General features: G+C 47.2%; 3 protein-coding genes across 3 annotated transcripts; all 3 read right to left on the bottom strand.

Moving 5' to 3' along the window:
- Positions 1-4,061: 4,061 nt before the first annotated feature.
- Positions 4,062-4,748, bottom strand: LOC100828791 (histone H3.2). The gene has a single exon (XM_010233190.3). It carries the CDS (start codon positions 4,646-4,648, stop codon positions 4,238-4,240), a length of 411 nt encoding a protein of 136 aa, XP_010231492.1. The 5' UTR covers positions 4,649-4,748; the 3' UTR covers positions 4,062-4,237.
- A 1,331-nt stretch (positions 4,749-6,079) lies between these two features.
- LOC100829292 (histone H2B.1) lies at positions 6,080-6,816 on the bottom strand. The gene has a single exon (XM_003568555.3). It carries the CDS (start codon positions 6,724-6,726, stop codon positions 6,265-6,267), a length of 462 nt encoding a protein of 153 aa, XP_003568603.1. The 5' UTR covers positions 6,727-6,816; the 3' UTR covers positions 6,080-6,264.
- A 2,203-nt stretch (positions 6,817-9,019) lies between these two features.
- LOC100828492 (thiamine pyrophosphokinase 3) lies at positions 9,020-18,189 on the bottom strand. The gene is made up of 6 exons (XM_003568552.4): positions 17,859-18,189; positions 17,680-17,776; positions 16,760-16,832; positions 9,786-9,887; positions 9,429-9,678; positions 9,020-9,350 (listed from the first exon to the last, which is right to left on the bottom strand). The coding sequence occupies exons 1-6, from the start codon at positions 18,010-18,012 to the stop codon at positions 9,235-9,237; spliced, it is 792 nt and encodes a 263-aa protein (XP_003568600.1). The 5' UTR covers positions 18,013-18,189; the 3' UTR covers positions 9,020-9,234.
- Positions 18,190-20,043: the final 1,854 nt, after the last annotated feature.

The raw sequence follows: 20,043 nt of genomic DNA, 5'->3' as shown, positions 1-20,043 counted from the left end.
CTGCATTCCATTAAACGAGCTGGACATCCTAACTTAAACGAGCTGGACATACACCAGCAACCAAGTCTTTTACATGATTAGGGAATGGGTCAAGCCATACATGATAGCTTCCCTATTCCATACACATACCAAACGCAGCTAGACAATGTGCTGATACATTACAAGCTCTTGGACAAACTTCTATCTTACAACATTGAAAAGAGTACTGAATTACAGCCTTCATTTCTCTTAACGAAACACCCAAACTTGAATTATCGCATTGCTAGTCATCGCTTGCTTAAGCGTACTTGCGTCTGTCTCCAAAATGACCTTGTGACATCCCATTCTGGCTGCTTCCTGAAGGGCGTGAAGCATCGCTGCAGTTTCTGCATGAAGTGGATCAGCAACCATTTTCAGATTACCTGCCCCTGCCACCAGAGTTTCACCATGTTCATTTTTTATAGTAAAACCCCACCCGCCAAAACAAGATGATTGTACAAAAGCCCCATCGGTATTAATCTTCAGAAAATCTGTTGGAGGAGGAGACCAAACCTGTTGGGTGCTCCTCTTTAGCTTCTTGCGCCTTGTAATAACTTCACAATACTCAGTAAGATGGAGCTGATAAGAGAAAAGAATTTCATCAAGGCTCCTAATATGATTTCCTTGATTTGCTTTATTTCTTTCAGACCACCAGGTCCACAGCAGCACACAAGTCTTCATGCATGTCTCTTCACCCAGCTGAAAATTTTCATTCATTAGCAATCGAGCATTAGGGCAATTGAGAAGGAGTTTTCGTATATCTTCCAATTGAGCTAACTCTCCAAAGGGCTTTAACTGGCTTACATTTTAAAAAGCCATGCCCACCATCTTCATCAAGTCTGTAGAATATTGGGCATCTCGTATCTAGATCTATACCCCTTCTTTTTAATTTCGTTCTAAGGGGAAGGCTGTTATTTGCTAGTCGTCATAGAAAATGCAAAAGTTTACCTGGCAAAGGTAGCGCCCATAATTTCATCCATGGCAGGTTAGTACTAATTTCAGGATTGTGTGACGTTGAAGGGATGCCTTTTTCAGATTCTCGTGCTTCAGTATCAAGGACAACTTGATATGCCGATTTAACCGAAAAAGTTTCCTTTTTTATCGAAGTGCCAAGCTAAGAAATCTTTGGCACCTTCTTGAATAGGAATTTGGAGGATCGCCTGAGCATCTTCTTCATTAAAAGTTTGCTTGATAAGTTGTTCATCCCAGGAGTAAGAGACAGGATCAATTAGCTCTGCAACTTTTGTTAGCAGATTATTCCCTCTTCTGGATGTGACCATCCTTGATATACCTTTCGGGAGACAAGGATCTGTCCATATATTACAATTCCATTCTTCAACACTTGTACTCCTTTTAAAATGCTCCTCCAGCAGTACGAGATACCATTTTTCGGTTCAGCCTGTAGCAGATTGTGGTCTGGAAAATATTTTGCTGCAAGGACTTGTGAGCATAGAGAAAGAGGATTCTTTAGAATTCTCCATGCCTGCCTTGCCAACATGGCAAGGTTGAAAGAATATAAATCTCTAAAACCCAGACCCCCATCTTTCTTTGGTTTTGTCAAATTTTCCCAGCTGACCCAATGGATTTTGTTCTCTTTATCCATGTTGCTCCACCAATATCGCCCTATCATTGTACTGACGTCATCGCAAAGAGTCTTGGTGACGTCAAAGCAAGCCATGGCATACACAGGTATAACTTGAGCGGCTGCTTTTATCAAAATCTCTTTTCCAGCTTTAGAAAGCATCTTTTCCTTCCAGCCCTGTAGTTTGTTCCATATTTTCTCCTTCAAGTATTGAAAAGCCTTTACTTTGGATCTGTCTATATATACCGGCAAACCCAAATATTTTCCTGAAAAACCTTCTTTGGAGATGCCTAATTGGTTCATCAATTCACTTTTGTCTTCAGCTTTTGTGTTCCTGCTTAAATAGGATAGCACACTTGTCCTTATTTATAGCTTGACCCGAGCAGGCTTCATATGTATTGGGAATTCTATTTACTTCTTGTATACTGCTGGCGTTAGCTTCGATGAGAAGAAGGGAGTCATCTGCAAATAACAAGTGACTTATACTAGGAGCAGATTTACAAATTTTGATTCCTTCAGTTTCCCATTTAATTCAGTCTCATGAAGCATGACAGAGAAGCCTTCAGCGCAAAGTAGAAATAGATATGGAGAGAGAGGATCACCTTGGCGGAGACCTCACTCCAGAATAATAGTATTGGTTGCATCTCTGTTATACTGTTCAAGCTCTGAATGTTCTGTCCCATATCTTTCCTCTCTTTGACAATGTGGCTTGACACAGATGCGCAGTGTTTTTCCTTTTGACATCGGGGCTCCTTTTTTTATCCCTGAGTTTCTGTACTTGAGCCAGGCTTCTTCTTCTTCTTAAATGAATCTTAGCAGCTCTCCTGCTAATTTTCAAAATATCTTTTAATTTACAACACTCGACCAAATCTTAAACCGCCTACTTTGTGTTGCCAAACAGATGGGCTCCAAAACGAACCTGCATTCTAAGAAGAATGATAGAACAGTTGGAAATACAAGCTTGTTCCCATTGCACATTTTTGTCTTTTGAAAGAGAATATAAATAGCGCCATTCTGATCTGAATGGAGCATAAAAGAAGTCTGACGTAAAAAACAGAATTGTGGCTCATATAACTTTAAAAACTGCCGATAACCAAAATTTAACTGTAAGATGAGCAAAAGAATCCTTTAAGCTTAAAACTAGAGAAAAACCGTCTTCAGGTTAGTGTTTCTGTAATATGTAAGAGTGCTGCTTTGTATATGATAGATCATGTCTTTTCACCCTTGGGCATCTTAAGTAGCATGTCAATGAATTGCAGAAACCTTTCTCTTTATATAGAGTTATATACCACCTTACTTGGCCTTTTGTTCATTATTCGTATCTTCACCTCATTTGGCAGCCCACATTTCATTTCATTTGGTAGAAATGATATCAAATTTGACACAATTTCATTCGATTGGATTTGAATTCAAAAATCATGTTTGCCAGCCACATGGATTTATAAAATGCAAGACAAATCCAGACGAATGATGTACTTTAGAGCGGAATTAGGTAGAGTGATTCGACAAGATTGTGGACTGAGTTCATGTACCCATCTATATTAGCCAAACAAGTTGATTCCTAAAATCATAATGAATTCTAGTATTCAGGCCCAAATGATCGGAGCCAAACGAGCTCTAACTTTTTTTTCTTTGCATCTAATAGATCATTCTGTCATTGCACTCTTCTGCATCTTAACTAGCACAAATGAATTACCAAAATCTCCTTTTATATAGCACCTTACTTGGCCTCTTGCATGGTAAGCTACAACACTAAACTGATATCACAATTTCTTGTTGCTCAAGGGCAAACTCAAGGCCTAGAGATACTTTTTGCACAGCCTAAATCCAAATATTCATCCAGGGATGGACATCTTTGAAATATTTCCTCCAAAAGGATCAAAATCCAGTTCAGTTAGCTCATGTTTAAAAAGAATCTCTATTTGACATTCAACTAACTGTCTATCTTGAAGTTAAACTGAATCAGACACTATCGTTCTAGGAAACATTGTGGTACCCAACTGTTGATGTGTTTCGTTCCAAACTACTTAGCGCCCAGGCAGAAATTGCCCACTGTTATATTGGTGATTCCAATACCAAAAGCCTCCTCGATATGCCTTGTAATCCTCACTGCACTTTACCATTGCAAAAAGATATGATCAGGGATTCTCCCAATATAACGTCAGCCAAGGATTTGCAACGTTCCAATGAAGTAGTAGTAGCCAAATGACAACTACAGCAGAACAGTCGCTGGTCAGGCACCCATTAGAAGATGTGAAAAAAGAGAAACAAAAAACCGAACTGTAGCACATGAACGAGGCTCCTCAGTGAGCACCATGTTCAGATTCAGAGTAACCAAACCTAGCACTTTCGCTGAATCTGATCTTAAGTGACAGAACCAAGGATTAATTCTTTTTTTTTGCAGGGAAAGAACCAAGGATTAATTCAATGGGACAAACGAAAGATTGCTGAAATCAGAGACTAAAAATAACATGCTTAAGATCAGATTGCAATTTCTCATTACTGACTGATGATAACAAGATGGTAACACCAGAACAGGCACAAGGAACATCCCTACCACAGAGCATGACTAAGATAAAACGAACAGATCTCTACACCACAAGACGGATTCAGATAACAGAGGTACAGAGTAGTCTACTACGCCCTCTCGCCACGGATGCGGCGGGCGAGCTGGATGTCCTTGGGCATGATGGTGACGCGCTTGGCGTGGATGGCGCAGAGGTTGGTGTCCTCGAAGAGCCCGACGAGGTAGGCCTCGGCGGCCTCCTGGAGCGCGGAGACGGCGGAGCTCTGGAAGCGGAGGTCGGTCTTGAAGTCCTGCGCGATCTCCCGAACCAGGCGCTGGAAGGGGAGCTTGCGGATGAGCAGCTCCGTGCTCTTCTGGTACTTGCGGATCTCCCGGAGAGCGACGGTGCCCGGGCGGAAGCGGTGGGGCTTCTTCACGCCGCCCGTGGCCGGGGCCGACTTGCGCGCCGCCTTGGTCGCCAGCTGTTTCCTCGGCGCCTTGCCGCCGGTGGACTTCCTCGCCGTCTGCTTCGTGCGGGCCATCGGGATGGGAGGAGGCTAGTCTGGGTTTTGCTTCCCGGTTCTGGGTTGAGCTCTTGGGAGATCTGGGAATTGGAGTGAGGAAGAGAAGAAGGGATCGGGGGGAATTTAAGGAGGGTAGGGGGAGCACGATGGGCGGGAGCGCGAGATGGGGAAATTTTGTATTATCGGGAAGCTTGGCGTGGGATTTGGTTTTCGGGAGGGAAGATGAGTTTGGAGCGTTGGATGTTCGAGGAGTGGACGGTGGCGATTCGGTAATCAAGCGAGGCACGCGGATCGTGGGGAGCGATCCGCGGCATGGGGGTTCTTGCTTTCTGATTGGTTCGTTCCAGCCGCGTTTTAGCCAGCCAGGCGTGTGCCAGCAGTGGGCCGCCCTTGGGCTCGTTGGTGCTGCGATCGTACATGGGCCGCCACGATCCAACGATGAAGGAATCCGAGTTGGGACACGTGCCTCAGCTTGCGATACATTCCTGTGAACAAGGCGAACTTGCCACTCTACTCCAAAAGTTCAATACTGAAATTCGAAAAATCTGCCTGCCACGACACCCTAGAGGCTATCCGCTATCCAACAGGTAACACCGTAACACCTATAAGTAACTCCTAATCTGTAAGAGGTTCAAGAAGATTACTCAATTATATGATCATGTATTGCTAACAAGACGATTATTAGCGAACTGTGAAATGCACAAGCGAATTGGATTACCTAAAATGGTCCGTGCTTATCCTGCCAACCCAAACTTAATCGAGATTATGAATTAGGAGATCTTAGCCCAGTTAGAAAAACATTTTTCTAAAAGGAGAGCAACCCCTCAGCAATTATTGGAAAACACGCCGACCAGAATTACAGTGGAGAGAATTAGAGTGTAAAAGTTGCCACAACTGATTCAACTCGCTGTAGGATACAGCTATCCTAAATCAAAAACTTCGCAACACTAGTATACAGTGGCAAGACACAATTACTATCATTTGACAAGTGCGGTTATTTCAAATTCCATTTGAACTCCAAAACCCAGAGTCAGTACACAAACACTAGTACATGTTACCACCAAATCAGCAACTACAGCCAGAAGCTCAACCATAGAACAGCAATAGCTGTTACAGCAAGGCAATATGTTCCACTAAAAACAACAGCAAGAAATGCCTCACTCCAAGTTGCATAGAACATGCTGAATAAGTAAATAAAATGCCGTCAAACAGGCCAAATAATTGACTAAACCAAAACTGGAAGACAAATCACAGTGCTTCTGCTTTTCATTCTCACCAACTTCATCCGCAGAGCAGCAACGACAAAAGCATCCATGAAACGGTGCACACTTCCACAGGCAAACAAGCTTCTCCACATAATGCAGTCATAGGAACAGACGGCAGATTGTTCAGGGATCAGTACTGGATTCAACGTACTGCAGAAAACCCAATACTACTACCAACCAAATATCACAGAGGAATTAACAGAAATGGTTTATTGCTATTCTAGATCTCAGTTTCTAAAAGGAGCAGTACACAACCAACGAAACATTGGCAGGCATTCATCAACTTCCATCGATCACTACTACTAACATAAAGCAGATAACCAGAGTAGACAGACACTACAAACACTAAATAGATACAGGCCAAGCAACCTAAGAGGAGGTGAACTTGGTGACGGCCTTGGTGCCCTCCGAGACAGCATGCTTGGCGAGCTCTCCTGGGAGGACGAGGCGGACAGAAGTCTGGATCTCCCGGGAGGTGATGGTGGGCTTCTTGTTGTAGCGGGCGAGCTTGGCTGCCTCACCGGCCAGCTTCTCAAAGATGTCGTTGATGAAGGAGTTCATGATCGACATGGCCTTGGAGGAGATGCCGATGTCAGGGTGCACCTGCTTGAGCACCTTGAAGATGTAGATCTTGTAGGTCTCCACACTCTTCTTGCCCTTCTTCCTCCCCCTCTTCTCGCCGCCGCCCTCCTTGGAGGCGGTCTTGCCCGCCGGCAGCCGCTTCTCCGCCTTGGGCTTCTTCCCAGCCGGGGCCTTCTCGGCCTTCTCAGCCGCGGGCTCCTCCTCCACTGGCTTCTTCGCCGCCGGCTTCTTCTCCGCCTTGGGGGCCATCGATGCTTCGGGAGGTGAAGGGAGCGGGCTTCGCTGGTGCGTTGGTGGTTGGGGAATTTGGATCGCGATGTGAATGCGGAGCGGAAGAGGTGAGTTTATAGAGGAAGACACAGTTGCTGATTGGCGGAGCGTATGTGCCCCGGATCGGTGACGTGGAGCCGTGCGATGCGCGCGGCTCTGTTTCGGCTGGACGGGCGGGATGCGTTTTGGCGTGGATTCGCTTGGGTAGCGAAAATCTGGGCGGGAACGGGAAGAGCTGCTCCTTTTTTTTACTTGATTTTTAAAGCGCGGGATGGACCGGCACGAGGTCTGGTTGTTTAGATTTCTGCTTCAGTTTTTTTATTGTTTTTAGCAATCTTAATTTCATATGTAAACGGAAGAAGTGCTTTTGAGATTGTTAGAAGCATCAAAAGCTGAAGCTGAAGCCCAAACAAACAGGGCCTGAATCGCTTCCGACTTTCGCGGTTGTTATTTCGAAAAGGATCCATTGGTTGATCTTTTGTATCTGAGATGTCACTGTCAGATTCTGAAATTTCACATACTGTGCACGGAGCTCCTGAAAGAAAAAAAAAAAGTACACTGCGGCCCTATTTAAACCATATAAATTTTGAAGGAAGAATTGAGACTTTCAATCCTAATAAATAATCCCTATACATATGTCATTTGAATCGTATGATTCACATGAAACGAATTTCGTGGGATAGGAAATTTTCCAACGTCCAATTAAAATGCATACAACTTTGTACTCTTGGATGAATTTAACAATAAACTTCTAATGAAAAACAGGATTTCAACAAAAAGTATATATAAATTTGAACTAACTTTCGTGAACGGTTTTTGTGAACTTTCAATGAAATTCAAAATCGGATCATTATACCCTAAATTATCCTAAGTTAATGTGTACGTACGGCTGTCCAATTAAAGCTAGATTTCGCATTGAGATGAATTATTATAGTTCAGCCTTTTCGTTTGTCTAAACAACATTTTCGTGTTTCAATGGTGTGTATTTTTTCTCGACATATTATAAAATAAATTTACCGCAACACAGCTCAGCAAGCCAAACTGAGCATAAGCAAAGGCACAATCCATCCTGAGATAATGCAGACTATGTAGTCCGGAAGCGGGATGTGCTCATGATACCTTCCCTAGTACGTACATACCATCCAAGCGTTACCACATACATACATAAAGTATTGCAGGTTAATTAATTATTACAACGACGACGTCATGTACACAAATAGGATACACGTGTCGAATACAAATAACATGAGCAGACAAAATCATTGGCGTTCATCTACCACATGGCTAAGCCAGCATTCATATAATCCTACTAGTCTTTGTCAATGTACATACCAAGATTACCCTCACGTAGGGCATCCATCTTTGGGTCAACAAGAATTACTTTACAAGTTTAATTTGTTGAAGCAATTAATTAGCACCACTATTTAATACAAGGGCTAATGACCAAGATCGGTGAAATTCATTTGAAGTATACATGCTTTTTCGATTAACTAAAAGGGTATAATGGTCATTTCCCAAGTTAAGTCCAACATGTTTCTAAGTTCTTTGAAACATATTAGTCTAGCTCTGTACACAACAATGTTTCGGATTCATGCTTAACCTGTCATGTATTAAGGATATGTTTGGTTCATGCCAGTTCATGTCTTACCAATTCTTGCCAACAATTGGCTAGCCAAAGAAAGGGTTATAGATTACCGGGCCTCAAATTGCTCAAAATTTTGGCAAAAGTTGTACTCCCTCATATCCATATTATTTGTCGCGGCTTTGTCTAGATACACATGTAGCTACATAATAAAACATGTCTAGATTCATAGATAATATGGGTCGGAAGGAGTAATGAAATTGTGAGGTCGGTGAGCAAGATTCCACAGCCAACCAATATTTAATCAACCAACCAAACGAAGACCAAATTTCTATTGGCTACCAAAATTTTGGATTGGCAATTCTGGGCACCAACCAAGCATGCCCTAAGTCCAATGGTATCGGTCCAGTCAACAAACTCTAGGTGTAATCAATGACAGTAATACGACTCCACACTCCAAAATGCAACCACAGTATCACGACTTCATTTTGTTCATCCGAACCGACTAGCGACTCTGTGTCACTCATCAGAACCAGAAGCACCCCAGTTGCTCAATCGCGAGCACTAGGTCCAAGCTATCATGCTCGAAACGAAAATCTTGTACTCCCTCCGACTCAAATTTATCCAAATATGGATGTATCTATGTTTAAAAAACATCTAGATACATTTAATATGTCGACAAATAATACGGATCGGAGGGAGTAGTAATTTGCAAAAGATGCCATAGCACATGTATTTCCACATGCATTCATATTTTTTTGGTAGATACAGTGCCAAATATGTATATTTGGTTGCCAAAACTACAAAATTACATGTTGCAAGGCTTGTAATTCAAATGCGCCTGTATCTATTGTCATCACTGCTGGATGTACCGGGACAATGGCACAATTGTGCTGCACATAAGCTCAATGTCGGAGCGATATTGTCCAGATCAGGTCAGAATCTGAAGTGACCGTAACCTGGTCCTCATCAACGACGTTCGATGTGCTAATCAATCCACCATAGCTCATGCACGTCTTATCTGAAGATAAAATGCGTTCGAGACATCAGTTGCTGTTGATTAACACTACAGGATGCAGATGAAGTCAAACACACTTACCTAAATTCCACCGGAGACCAGTGGTCGTGGTGCTAGTTGAAGGTGCGCCTATGGGGATCAACCCACAGTGTGGCCCCTCAATGGACCGTTCAATGTGGATATTGTGAGTGTGCGTTCTTGGGAGCAGAAAGATCAGGCAATCATCCGATAGGAGGACGATCCTGCTATTTGGGAAAAGATGAAGTACATTGATGTTCCCCATCTCGTGATCAAACCTCCCTCCTAGGGCCCCGAGGACAAGGATGCATAGCTGCCATTAAAGACAAGGCAGTATATTTTGTGAACATGGTCATGTGTCGTTCTGATAAAATGATTTGACAGGCAACGGGTCCATAGTATTGAGCTAGAGCAGCTTACATTAGATACGTCGGAGACGAGTGAATTCTGAGCGATAAATGCTACACATTTGTGTAAGTCAGTGGTGTCCTGATCGTGTGATTCGTCAACTATTTTGGTGCCCTGCAGCAGATCAAATAATAAGATATTTCATTAGATTTGCCATAAGACAGAATTAGATTTAAGAAAGGACCTGCATGAAGTCCTGGGTCAGGATATTTCTTTCCATGCGACAACAGAAACATTAACTTGAATGATATATACAGGTTTTAGGCTCGTTTGGTTCACAGTTTTTTCAAAGGAAACTCATAATCCAGAGGAATGGGTACAATTTGTGCGTTTGGAATGCAGGAAAAGGGCAAATCCAGAGGAATAGTGTAGCAATCACTCAAATTTTCCGGTCTGGTCTCTTTTTTTCCTTTCCTTTGCGTCAACGGAGACAAAAGGCAAGTTTTAGCTTAGAGCTATTCCAGAGCAATTAGTCCCCTGTGTCTACTTTTGATCTGTCTCCTTGAATGGTACTGTATTAATTTCGACTGGAGATCGTGTTGCCCTGCTGCTGCCTAGGAGAACAAGCAGAAGATACGAACATGACGATTAGTTCCTTTCTGCCTCCTCTATGATATGTGGGCCACTTCTATATTTCAAGTTATAAAAGCAGTGTACAAATGGTTTTGGAAAAAGCATTTCTACATTTTACCCATTCCTGCATTACAAAAACATTGTTGTCAAATTTTCCTATGGTTTTCAATCCTCTGTTTTCCATGTGAATTTCCTACCCTGTTCCTATGTTTTTTCCTATTCATATGTTTTGTATTCCTGCGTTCCAAACGGGACCTTAGCATAATGGTATTATCTACAATACATGGGCTCGCATCACAAAAGAAACAATATAGGTCAAGGTCACATCAATCATCACACTATTTAAAAAGAAGAAGATGCTATGCTAGAAATCAATGGGCTAAATCCTAAGTAAGATAGCATCAGCTCTCTCATATTTCAAACCAGAACATGAGGAAACATTCATATGTAAGACAGTCTGTCACGTGCTTGGGAACCAGGAAGCTGTGGATTGGAACGGAGGTTGTAGTCGTGGTAGGTTAGACGGCGAGGCTGGTAGCCACGCCGCCCTATGGCTGGAGATCGGGGTGAGAGAGAGGCGCAGAGGAAGGGGATGAGAGATTAGACTAATTATTCTGCTTGCTTTATTGATTGACTAGGGTGGGCTATAAATAGCCAATTACAACTTGGGAAAGAAGAAAAGAACTCTAATTAGATCAGGTCGGCAGGGTAACCTTCTACGGGACAAAACCTTTCTGACTTAGATCCTATTTCTTAACTTAACTAGCAAGCAATTGAACTAAACACAAACTAGGGCTGAGTATCTGCAGCAGGGCGAGCCCTACGCTGGTAGGTACGCCCCCACATGACATCTCCCCCTCCATTATGAAACAGCTGGTCCTCGAGCTGGAAGCCTGGATAGCGAGCCCGAAATGCCGGAACGTCTTCCCATGAAGCATTGGCGGCAGACTGGCCTTCCCATTGAATCAACACTTGCTGCAGACCTCTGCACAGGCGGGCGTGCAAGGCTTTGCTGGGCGCTGGCTGCACACGGCCGTGGAAAAGGGGAGGCAGTGCCGGCGGTCCTTCCGGCGGCGACCCATGATACTTCTTGAGCAGACCCACATGAAATACATCGTGAATGCGGGCACTGGCTGGTAGCTCCAGACGATAGGCCACCGAGTCAATCTTGGCGATGATCTTGAAAGGGCCATAATATTTAGGAGCCAACTTGCCCTTGGCTGCAGAACCCAGAAACGCTGCTGGCCGATGGTGAAGGCGCAGCCAAGCCCACTCACCAATGTCAAAAGACAAGAGGCGATGCTTGCCATCATAATAGTGCTTGTAATGTTGCACTGCTTGAAGGAGCCGAGCACGCATGTCCTGGAGGAACTGATCACGATCAACAATCTGGCGCTCCACCGCTTGATTACGAATCTCCCCTGGAATGTAATCGCGGAACGATGGAGGATCGCGGCCGTAGACCACCCGGAACGGAGTATCCCGTAAAGCCGAGTGGTAGGATGTGTTGTAGCAGTATTCGGCCCATGACAACCACTGGAGCCATTGGCGAGGCCGATCACCGGTGAGGCAGCGTAAGTACATGGCGATGACCCGGTTAACAGCCTCAGCCCGCCCATCAGATTGCGGGTGGAAAGCCGTGCTCATGTGAAGACGGGTGCCCGAAGCTGCGAATAAGGCCTTCCAAAAATTCGAGGTGAACACCACATCACGATCTGACACAATGGATATCGGCACTCCATGGAGGCGAACAATGCTGGTGAAGAATGCCTTGGCCACCGTCTCAGCTGTATAGGGATGCGCCAGTGGTATGAAGTGTGCATATTTGGAGAAACGGTTGACGACGGTGAGGATGACACTTTTGCCACCGACCTTAGGCAGCCCTTCGATGAAATCCATGGAAATATCCTCCCAAATGCGGGAAGGGACTGTCAAGGGCTGAAGTATACCGACTGGATGAAGCTGCTCGGTTTTGTTACGTTGGCACACCTCACATGCGCGGATATAATCCTAGAGCACCACGCGGGCCCGAGGGAGGTGAAAATCCCGACGGAGATGGTGTAGCAACTTCTGGATGCCCTCATGGTGGGAGTCATGGGCAGCAGCCAGCACCTCAGCCATCAATGGAGAAGATGGCGGTACATAGGCCCAGTGCTCGAAAGTAACGATGCCGTCGCTGAGAGCCCCAGGGGCGCTCAGCTCGCCCGAATGGAGCTGCTCACGGAGTGCCACCAAAGCTGGATCAGATTGTGCCGCCTGCCAGAGGGCGTCGAAGAGGTCAAAAGCCGGTCCCGTGATGGCACAGGCGTGGCCCGGCGAGAGAGAGCGTCGGCCACAATATTCTGGCGGCCCGGCTTGTATTCCACAGTGAAGTCGAACCCCAGGAGCTTGCCCACCCAGTGGTGTTGGGGGATGGTTGCCAGGTGCTGGTCGAGCAAGAACTTGAGGCTATAGTGGTCCGTCTTGACGATGAAAGAGCGCCCCCAGAGGTACGGCCTCTAGTGCCGCACTGCCTGGACAAGACCAATCAGCTCACCCTCGTATGCCGCAAGGGAGGCGTGACGAGGAGCGATAGCCTGGCTGAAATAGGGAATCGGACCTGCAACCTGGTGTAGCACCGCGCCGAAACCGGACCCGGACGCATCGCACTCCACCGTGAAGGCTTTGGTGAAGTCAAGGAGATGCAGAACCGGCGCCGTGGTGAGGGCGGTCTTGAGAGCGAAGAGAGCGAAGGAAGCCCTCTTTTCTAAGCAACGCCGTGAGTGGTGCCGCGATGATGCCGAAGTCACGGATGAACTTGCGGTAGTAGCCGGCGAGGCCCAAGAAGCCGCGCACGGCACGTACTGACCTGGGCTGCGGCCAATCGACGACGGCCAATACCTTGGCGCTGTCCATGGCGACGCCGTCAACCGTAATCACGTGACCGAGGTACGCCACTGATTCCTCACCAAATGAGCACCTGGAGCGCTTTAGGAAGAGTCGATGAGTCCTCAAGGCCTCCAGGACGGTCTTGTCATGACGAAGGTGGTCCGACCAGGAGGAGTTGTAGATCAAAATGTCATCAAAAAATACGAGCACAAAGCGGCGTAAGAAAGGACGGAGCACATCGTTCATCAACGCCTGGAACGTTGCTGGAGCATTCGTCGGACCAAACGCCATGACCATGAACTCGAAGAGCCCTTCATGGGTACGAAACACCGTCTTGTGGATGTCCTCTGGGGCCATGCGTACTTGGTGGTAACCCGACCGCAGGTCCCGCTTTGTGAAGAAGCGGGCGCCCTTCAGCTCGTCGACAACGGGAATGGGAAACTTGTCCTTGATGGTGATGCCATTAAGAGCTCGGTAATCAACGGAGAAGCGCCAAGTGCCGTCACGTTTCTTCACCAGCAGAACCGGGGAGGAGAAGGCCGATGTGCTGCGACGAATGAGACCGCGTTCCAGCATCTCAACGCATTGCCTCTTGAGCTCGTCCTTCTGGAGTGCTGGATAGCGATACGGCCGGACAGCCACTGGCAGGGAACCGGCCTCCAATCGGATGCGGTGGTCTTGGACTCGCGGCGGCGGCAGGCCCGTGGGGTCACCAAAGATCTCGGTGTAGTCGGCGAGGAGGCTGTCGAGGAGCTCACGACCGGCGCACACGTGGATGTGAGTTGGGCGTCCTGGAGCGGCCAGTCCGTACCACTCGACACGGTGGTCAGCATGCCAAAAAGACATCCAGAGACGGGAGAAATCCCAAAGGATTGGCCCGAGTGTCTTGAGGAAACGTGTGCCCAGTACGACGTCAAAACCACCCAATGGGATGGCGTGGAGGTCAGCGACCAAGTGCTCTTTGTCGATGACGATGGCAGCGTGCCGTAGGAGGCCGCGACAGGTGACGTGGTCGCCGTTGGCGACCGTGACACGAAGGCGACGGCCTGACGAGAAATTGGCGCCCACGGTGGCAGCGATGTCCTCATTGATGAAGTTGTGGGTGCTTTCCCGAGTCGATTAGTGCGATGAGCTTGCGATCACCAATGCGGACGGGGACCTGCATGGTGTCACTAGTGTGGACGCCCGTGACCGCGAGGAGGGAGATTTGAATGTCGTCGTCGCAATCCTCAAAGTCGTCGGTGTCGTCGTCCGTGGACTGGATGTAGAAGAGTTGTTTGCAGCGATGGCCACAGACGAACTTCTCGTCGCAATTAAAGCAGAGCCCCTTCGCGCGCCGATCGTCCATCTTCGCGGCTGTTAGTTTTTTTAACACATGTGTTGGAGTGATGCTGGAGGGGTCAGCAGTGGTGGGGACCAGTGCTGCAGGGGCGCGGAGCTGACGAGCCGGCCAGGACGCGGAGGCCGCCGTAGCCGCCGTAGCCGCCGACACGTCGTGGAGGTGCTACGAAGGAGACAGCCAGGTCCATGGCCGCTTCCAAGGTGCCTGGTTTCATCATCTCGACCTGAGTCTTCATGGGGTCGCCCAGGTTGTTGGTGAAGATGTCCCGTTCCTCAGAGTCGGGTATCGAGGTAATCTAGGAAAGGTGCTCGAGGAAGCGCTTGGTGTAGTCTGCCACCGTGCCTGATCGGCGGAGGGAGATCAGTTCGCCGAACGGATTAGCACGTGTGGGAGGCCCGAAGTGGTTGGAGAGGAGTTGCCGGAACGTCTCCCAAGATGGGCGACCAATCTTGGTCTCAAGGTGGCCGTACCATAATGCGGCGATGCCGGTGAGATGGTAGGAGGCCAGCCATGTCTTATCGGACTCCTGTGTGCGCTGACCGAGGCCAGCCATGGACGCGGATCGCTTTCCCCATCGAACGTGGGAAAATCGATTTTGTAAAGGCGTGGGGGCCGGTCGCTGCTCTCAGAGTTGTGGGTCAGATCCACCGCCTGGGACCTGTCGCCGGGCGTGGGCATGATGCCTGGGCCTCCCAACCGCGGTGCCGAGCCGCCCTGCTCGAGGCGTTGGATGGCCATGTGTTGCACGCACTGCTGTTGTGCACTTTCAGCGGCCTGTTTCTGAACGGACTGCAGGACCTCGGTGAGTTGCTTGATCGAGGCGTCGAGCTTGGCAGCGTCCGCCTGGCGATCTGCGCGGCGCTGGTCTGCATCAAGTTGCCAGTCGGAGGCGAAGTTGTTGAGGGCCTCCACCACACCATCATGATCTGTCTGCTGTTTGGTGATGAGCTCGGCGAGGGTTTGAGGGGGCGGAGGTTGACTCATGGCGGCAGCGGGGATCGAAGATGAATCTGATACCAAGTTGTCACGTGCTTGGGAACCAGGAAGCTGTGGATTGGAACGGAGGTTGTAGTCGTGGTAGGTTAGACGGCGAGGCTGGTAGCCACGCCGCCCTATGGCTGGAGATCGGGGTGAGAGAGAGGCGCAGAGGAAGGGGATGAGAGATTAGACTAATTATTTTGCTTGCTTTATTGATTGACTAGGGTGGGCTATAAATAGCCAATTACAACTTGGGAAAGAAGAAAAGAACTCTAATTAGATCAGGTCGGCAGGGTAACCTTCTACGGGACAAAACCTTTCCGACTTAGATCCTATTTCTTAACTTAACTAGCAAGCAATTGAACTAAACACAAACTAGGGCTGAGGATCTGCAGCAGGGCGAGCCCTACGCTGGTAGGTACGCCACCACATGACACAGTCTAATGCTGTTCTTTTGTTCATATTATAATACTATAATAAGTACTCCCTCTGTCCTAAAATAAGTGAGGTGGATTTGTATAGATTCTTATACAAATCCACGTCAGTTATTTTGGGACGGAAGGAGTAAAACTTTTTTTTTAGCCTATAATAAGTAAAACTTGACACAAAGGAACATATCTACTTGAATGTTTAATACTCCCATGACACAAAGGAGTATAGCACGTACCACGTTTACACTCTCGAAAGCTGCAAATGCAGACACCCATGCATGATAAATTAAATCTGCATGTCTGGTTCCATCTAAGAAACTATGTGGGAAAGAAAGCGAAGGTACAGAATCAGCAATACACCAAACATGTCACTCTAACATGAGCTGAAGCTGTAGCATAGCTTATTACGGACGGGTTGAAAAGAGGATAAATAACTTCCAAGAAGAATGCAGATGTACCGTCCACTGAGGGTGTTTACAGTAAGGATCTGCTAATTAAGACTAACTAAGACTCACAAACCAAACAAACCAGCACTGTTCATTCCTTTCGGTTTTCACATTTCTAAATACTGAAAGAACAATTAAAACTAGAAAATTCCACCCAAGGGAGCACCGCATATTGCAAACTGATGAGGCACCTTTAGTAAACAAAATTAATCATATTGTGCTAAATAACTCAGATAATAGTTCAAGATAATATTGGCAAGATAATATTGTATGGTTCAAATATTATTCGTTCCACGCAAGTTGTTTTGGTTAACACAAACTAAATGGAAAAATATTGAATTAGTTTACCAAATTGGAATAGTATTCCTTCACTTCTGGTCGTACTGAATCCATATCCCCTTTGATTACATCTGGTTTGTATCTGCAAAAAAACAAAGGACAAGCTGGTGAAGATTGGCAATAAAATTCTTTGAAAAATTGATATGAGTCATGATAATCTCGCAGACCAGTTCCATTAGTAATTCAAATACAGGAATGACATGTGATTTGAACCTTTGGCTCGGTGAAGTTAAAAGGCTAAGTATAAAAGATGCTTCTGGTAGCTCAGAATATCCCTACTAACATCACTTCTTCTAATTAAATAGATGAGTTATTGCATTAACCACTACAGCTACAGTACTACTAACATTACCGCTTCTTGTGGCCAGTAAGACGAAGTTCTTACATGTAAAAGAAACCACTTTCAAATAATGAATTGCACTAAAAAAAACTGGTTTACCAGCATATCAACTGAAGCAGTGGCACTCAACGTCAGAAGAAGCATCAACGCTAGCTAGATGGTCACTACAATTAAATTATGATTTCTGGAGAACATGTCACATCAGCAAATTTTAATCCCTTTCCACATGAATATACCAGATATATCACACGGTTACACATGTCGAGTTCTCTAACGTAATATAAAGCACTCAGTAGGCAGTGCATAAACATAACCACTCCAAGCATTCCATCAAGCAGATGGTGAGCATGCAACCAGTTGGACTTGCAGACATGACAGAGATTGCATTACACGACTGAAACTGTCGATTCGATCGAACATTTTCTACTTTTTGCTGGCGGACAGACCAATCCAAGAGACCGAATGGCCACCACGGCACCACCAGGGCAGGAGCAGGAAGGTTCCTGTGCACACCCCCTGGCCCCTGCCCTTTAACTTGGGAGTAAGGCGCGACCGGAGAAACATACACGTAGCCGAAGGATTGCATTACCTGAGGCGCACATCGTCGGCGTCCTGTTCCGGGAGCAGCTCCGGCATGCCGTCGAACACGCGATTGGCGCCCCCGTCGGCGCACACCCGCACCTGAGCTGCAGAGAGAGGGACCATGTGAGCAGCTGGAGGCGAAGGAAGCCCCATATCGTGGACCGGCGAGGCATTGGCTCTAGTTACCACGGGCCCAGAGGAGGGGCGCGAAGCGGGGCAGGCGCTGGTTGAGGACGACAACCGCGTAGGCGTCCGCGGAGCCGGTGCGGGGCGCGGAGGAAGGGAGGAGGAAGGCGGAGGAGTGGGACATCGCCGGCCTTGCTGGCGGCGGGGTAGCCATGGTGATGGCGGGCCGTCGGCGCACGGCTAGGTTGGGTGACGTGGCTCCGCGGAAGCCTCCGTGTTGAGGTTTCAGTCGCCGGAAGAAGAGTCGCTATGCGCGTCGTGCGTTTTAAACTGGATTTGGTTCGCGTCGCGGGCGCCTCGCTGGTGCGGGAGGAACGGCAACACAGCGCGTTTCATCCAGTACGTTCCGCCGCCGTGACCTGTACAACTTGTACATTCCCGTCAACGCGGTTTTCCCCGGCACATGCTGGGATCCCTCGTTATCCGATGGCCTAGATTGCTTCAAAATCGGTGATTTGTAGTTTTGCATTTATAGCCTTCTAGTATACCACTTTCCCGTCACCTACGCAATCCTCACTCATTTTCTCTCTATACTGTGCTCCCATCTCCTTCCTCCATGAGTCGTCTTTTCTCTCTTCTTCGGCGGAGGTGATGCGGCGACCGGAGGCCGGTGATGCTGTGAACAGCAGCGGGCGATGCTACGAACGGTGGCCGTGGGACGATGATGCTGTGACCGGCGGCGGCGGTGCTGCGAACAATGGTGGCGATGCTGTGAACGACGGCTGGAGGAGCTACGAACAGGGGTGGCGATGCTGCGATCGGGCAATGCTGCGACCCATGACAGGCGTTGCGGTGAAGATGATGCGCCCGGCAGCCGGAGGTGCTCCGAACAGGGGTGGCGATGCTGCGATCGGCGGCCGGCAATGCGGCGACCCACGACAGGCGTTGCGGTGACAATGCTGCGATCGGAGACTAGCTATGCTGCGAACTAGGGACAACGATGCTACGACTTGCGGCCGGCGATGCGGCGAACGGACTGGTGGTCGGCGGTGCTGCAAACGACGGCCGACAGTGCTGCAAACGGCGGCCGGGAATGCTGCGAGGATGCTGCGAACGGCAGCGGGGGGTGCTGCGAAGCATGAATAACTAAATCTAAAAGAGTTTTAGGATATGTATGAAAAACACCTAGGACTACACCTCGAGAATAATGGTAAGATGAGGGTCTAAATTGTAACAATATAATATATCATCAATCTTGATGCAACGAAGGTGCAATGAAGGGTAGAGATAATATGTTGACCCCATTATATGTTGGGGAAGAGGTTTCCAGCATTCTCGGCCCGTTCTGCGGGGTGCAGGGAAACCGGAAAAAGAACAATTCTACAATAATTTTCTTATGTGACTTCGTTACTCAGCCAATAGTGCATCAGATACAGGACCAGTTTGCCAAGAAAAAGAGAACCATCTTCCCGCGGGGTTGTGTGATTTGTATTAGCTAAACAGTGATGCATGACCAGTTTACCAAAAAAATGGGAACCATCTTCCCGCTGGGCCGTGTGATTTGTATTAGCTAAACAACGGGTGTTACAAATACTCTCAAAAGGAAGCAGGTCGATCGGTTCTTTGCGCCACAAGATTACAAGATCAGGACCAAACAACCCAAAGACGGAGGATACCACCGCCAGAGTCTGTCGGCGAGTCCGCTTAGAGAATTGAGTCATAGTTGTAATTTTCAAAAGCCTCTAAAGTGACTCTCCCAGCAATCGAGCGGACACGTGCACAAGAGTAAAGAAATAGAGTTTGTAGATCTATTGATTGCAACATTGAACTCAGTTTGACAATTTCTCGTCCATTAAATCTGGAGATCAATGACATTGACTCTCTCACATGCTATTTGTGAATCGACCCGAATGAACAAGAAACACGAGATTGGGTCATAAGCTTAGTTAAAGGGTTTGAATGCTCCTAAAAAAGATGGGGAATATGTAGTTTTATAACTAGGGGCAACCCCCTTAGCTAGATGTGAAAATGACTAAAAATGACTCTGCATTTGCATGTTTGACTTGGGAGAATATGTAGTCAACTTTGAGATTATTGAGTAGCTTCTCGAATTCCCGCACAACCTTTAACAATCTGGACATTTCCAGACTTATCTGAGCTTTTTCTATATGCTCATCTTGGATGTCCTCATCATTTCCGAGATGTCATCATGACTATTTGAATCCGAAATCTGATTATTGGGCTT

This window comes from Brachypodium distachyon, chromosome 2, assembly GCF_000005505.3.
Source record: "Brachypodium distachyon strain Bd21 chromosome 2, Brachypodium_distachyon_v3.0, whole genome shotgun sequence".
NCBI classification, from domain to species: domain Eukaryota; kingdom Viridiplantae; phylum Streptophyta; class Magnoliopsida; order Poales; family Poaceae; genus Brachypodium; species Brachypodium distachyon.
This window is presented reverse-complemented; position numbering and strand designations above follow the sequence as displayed.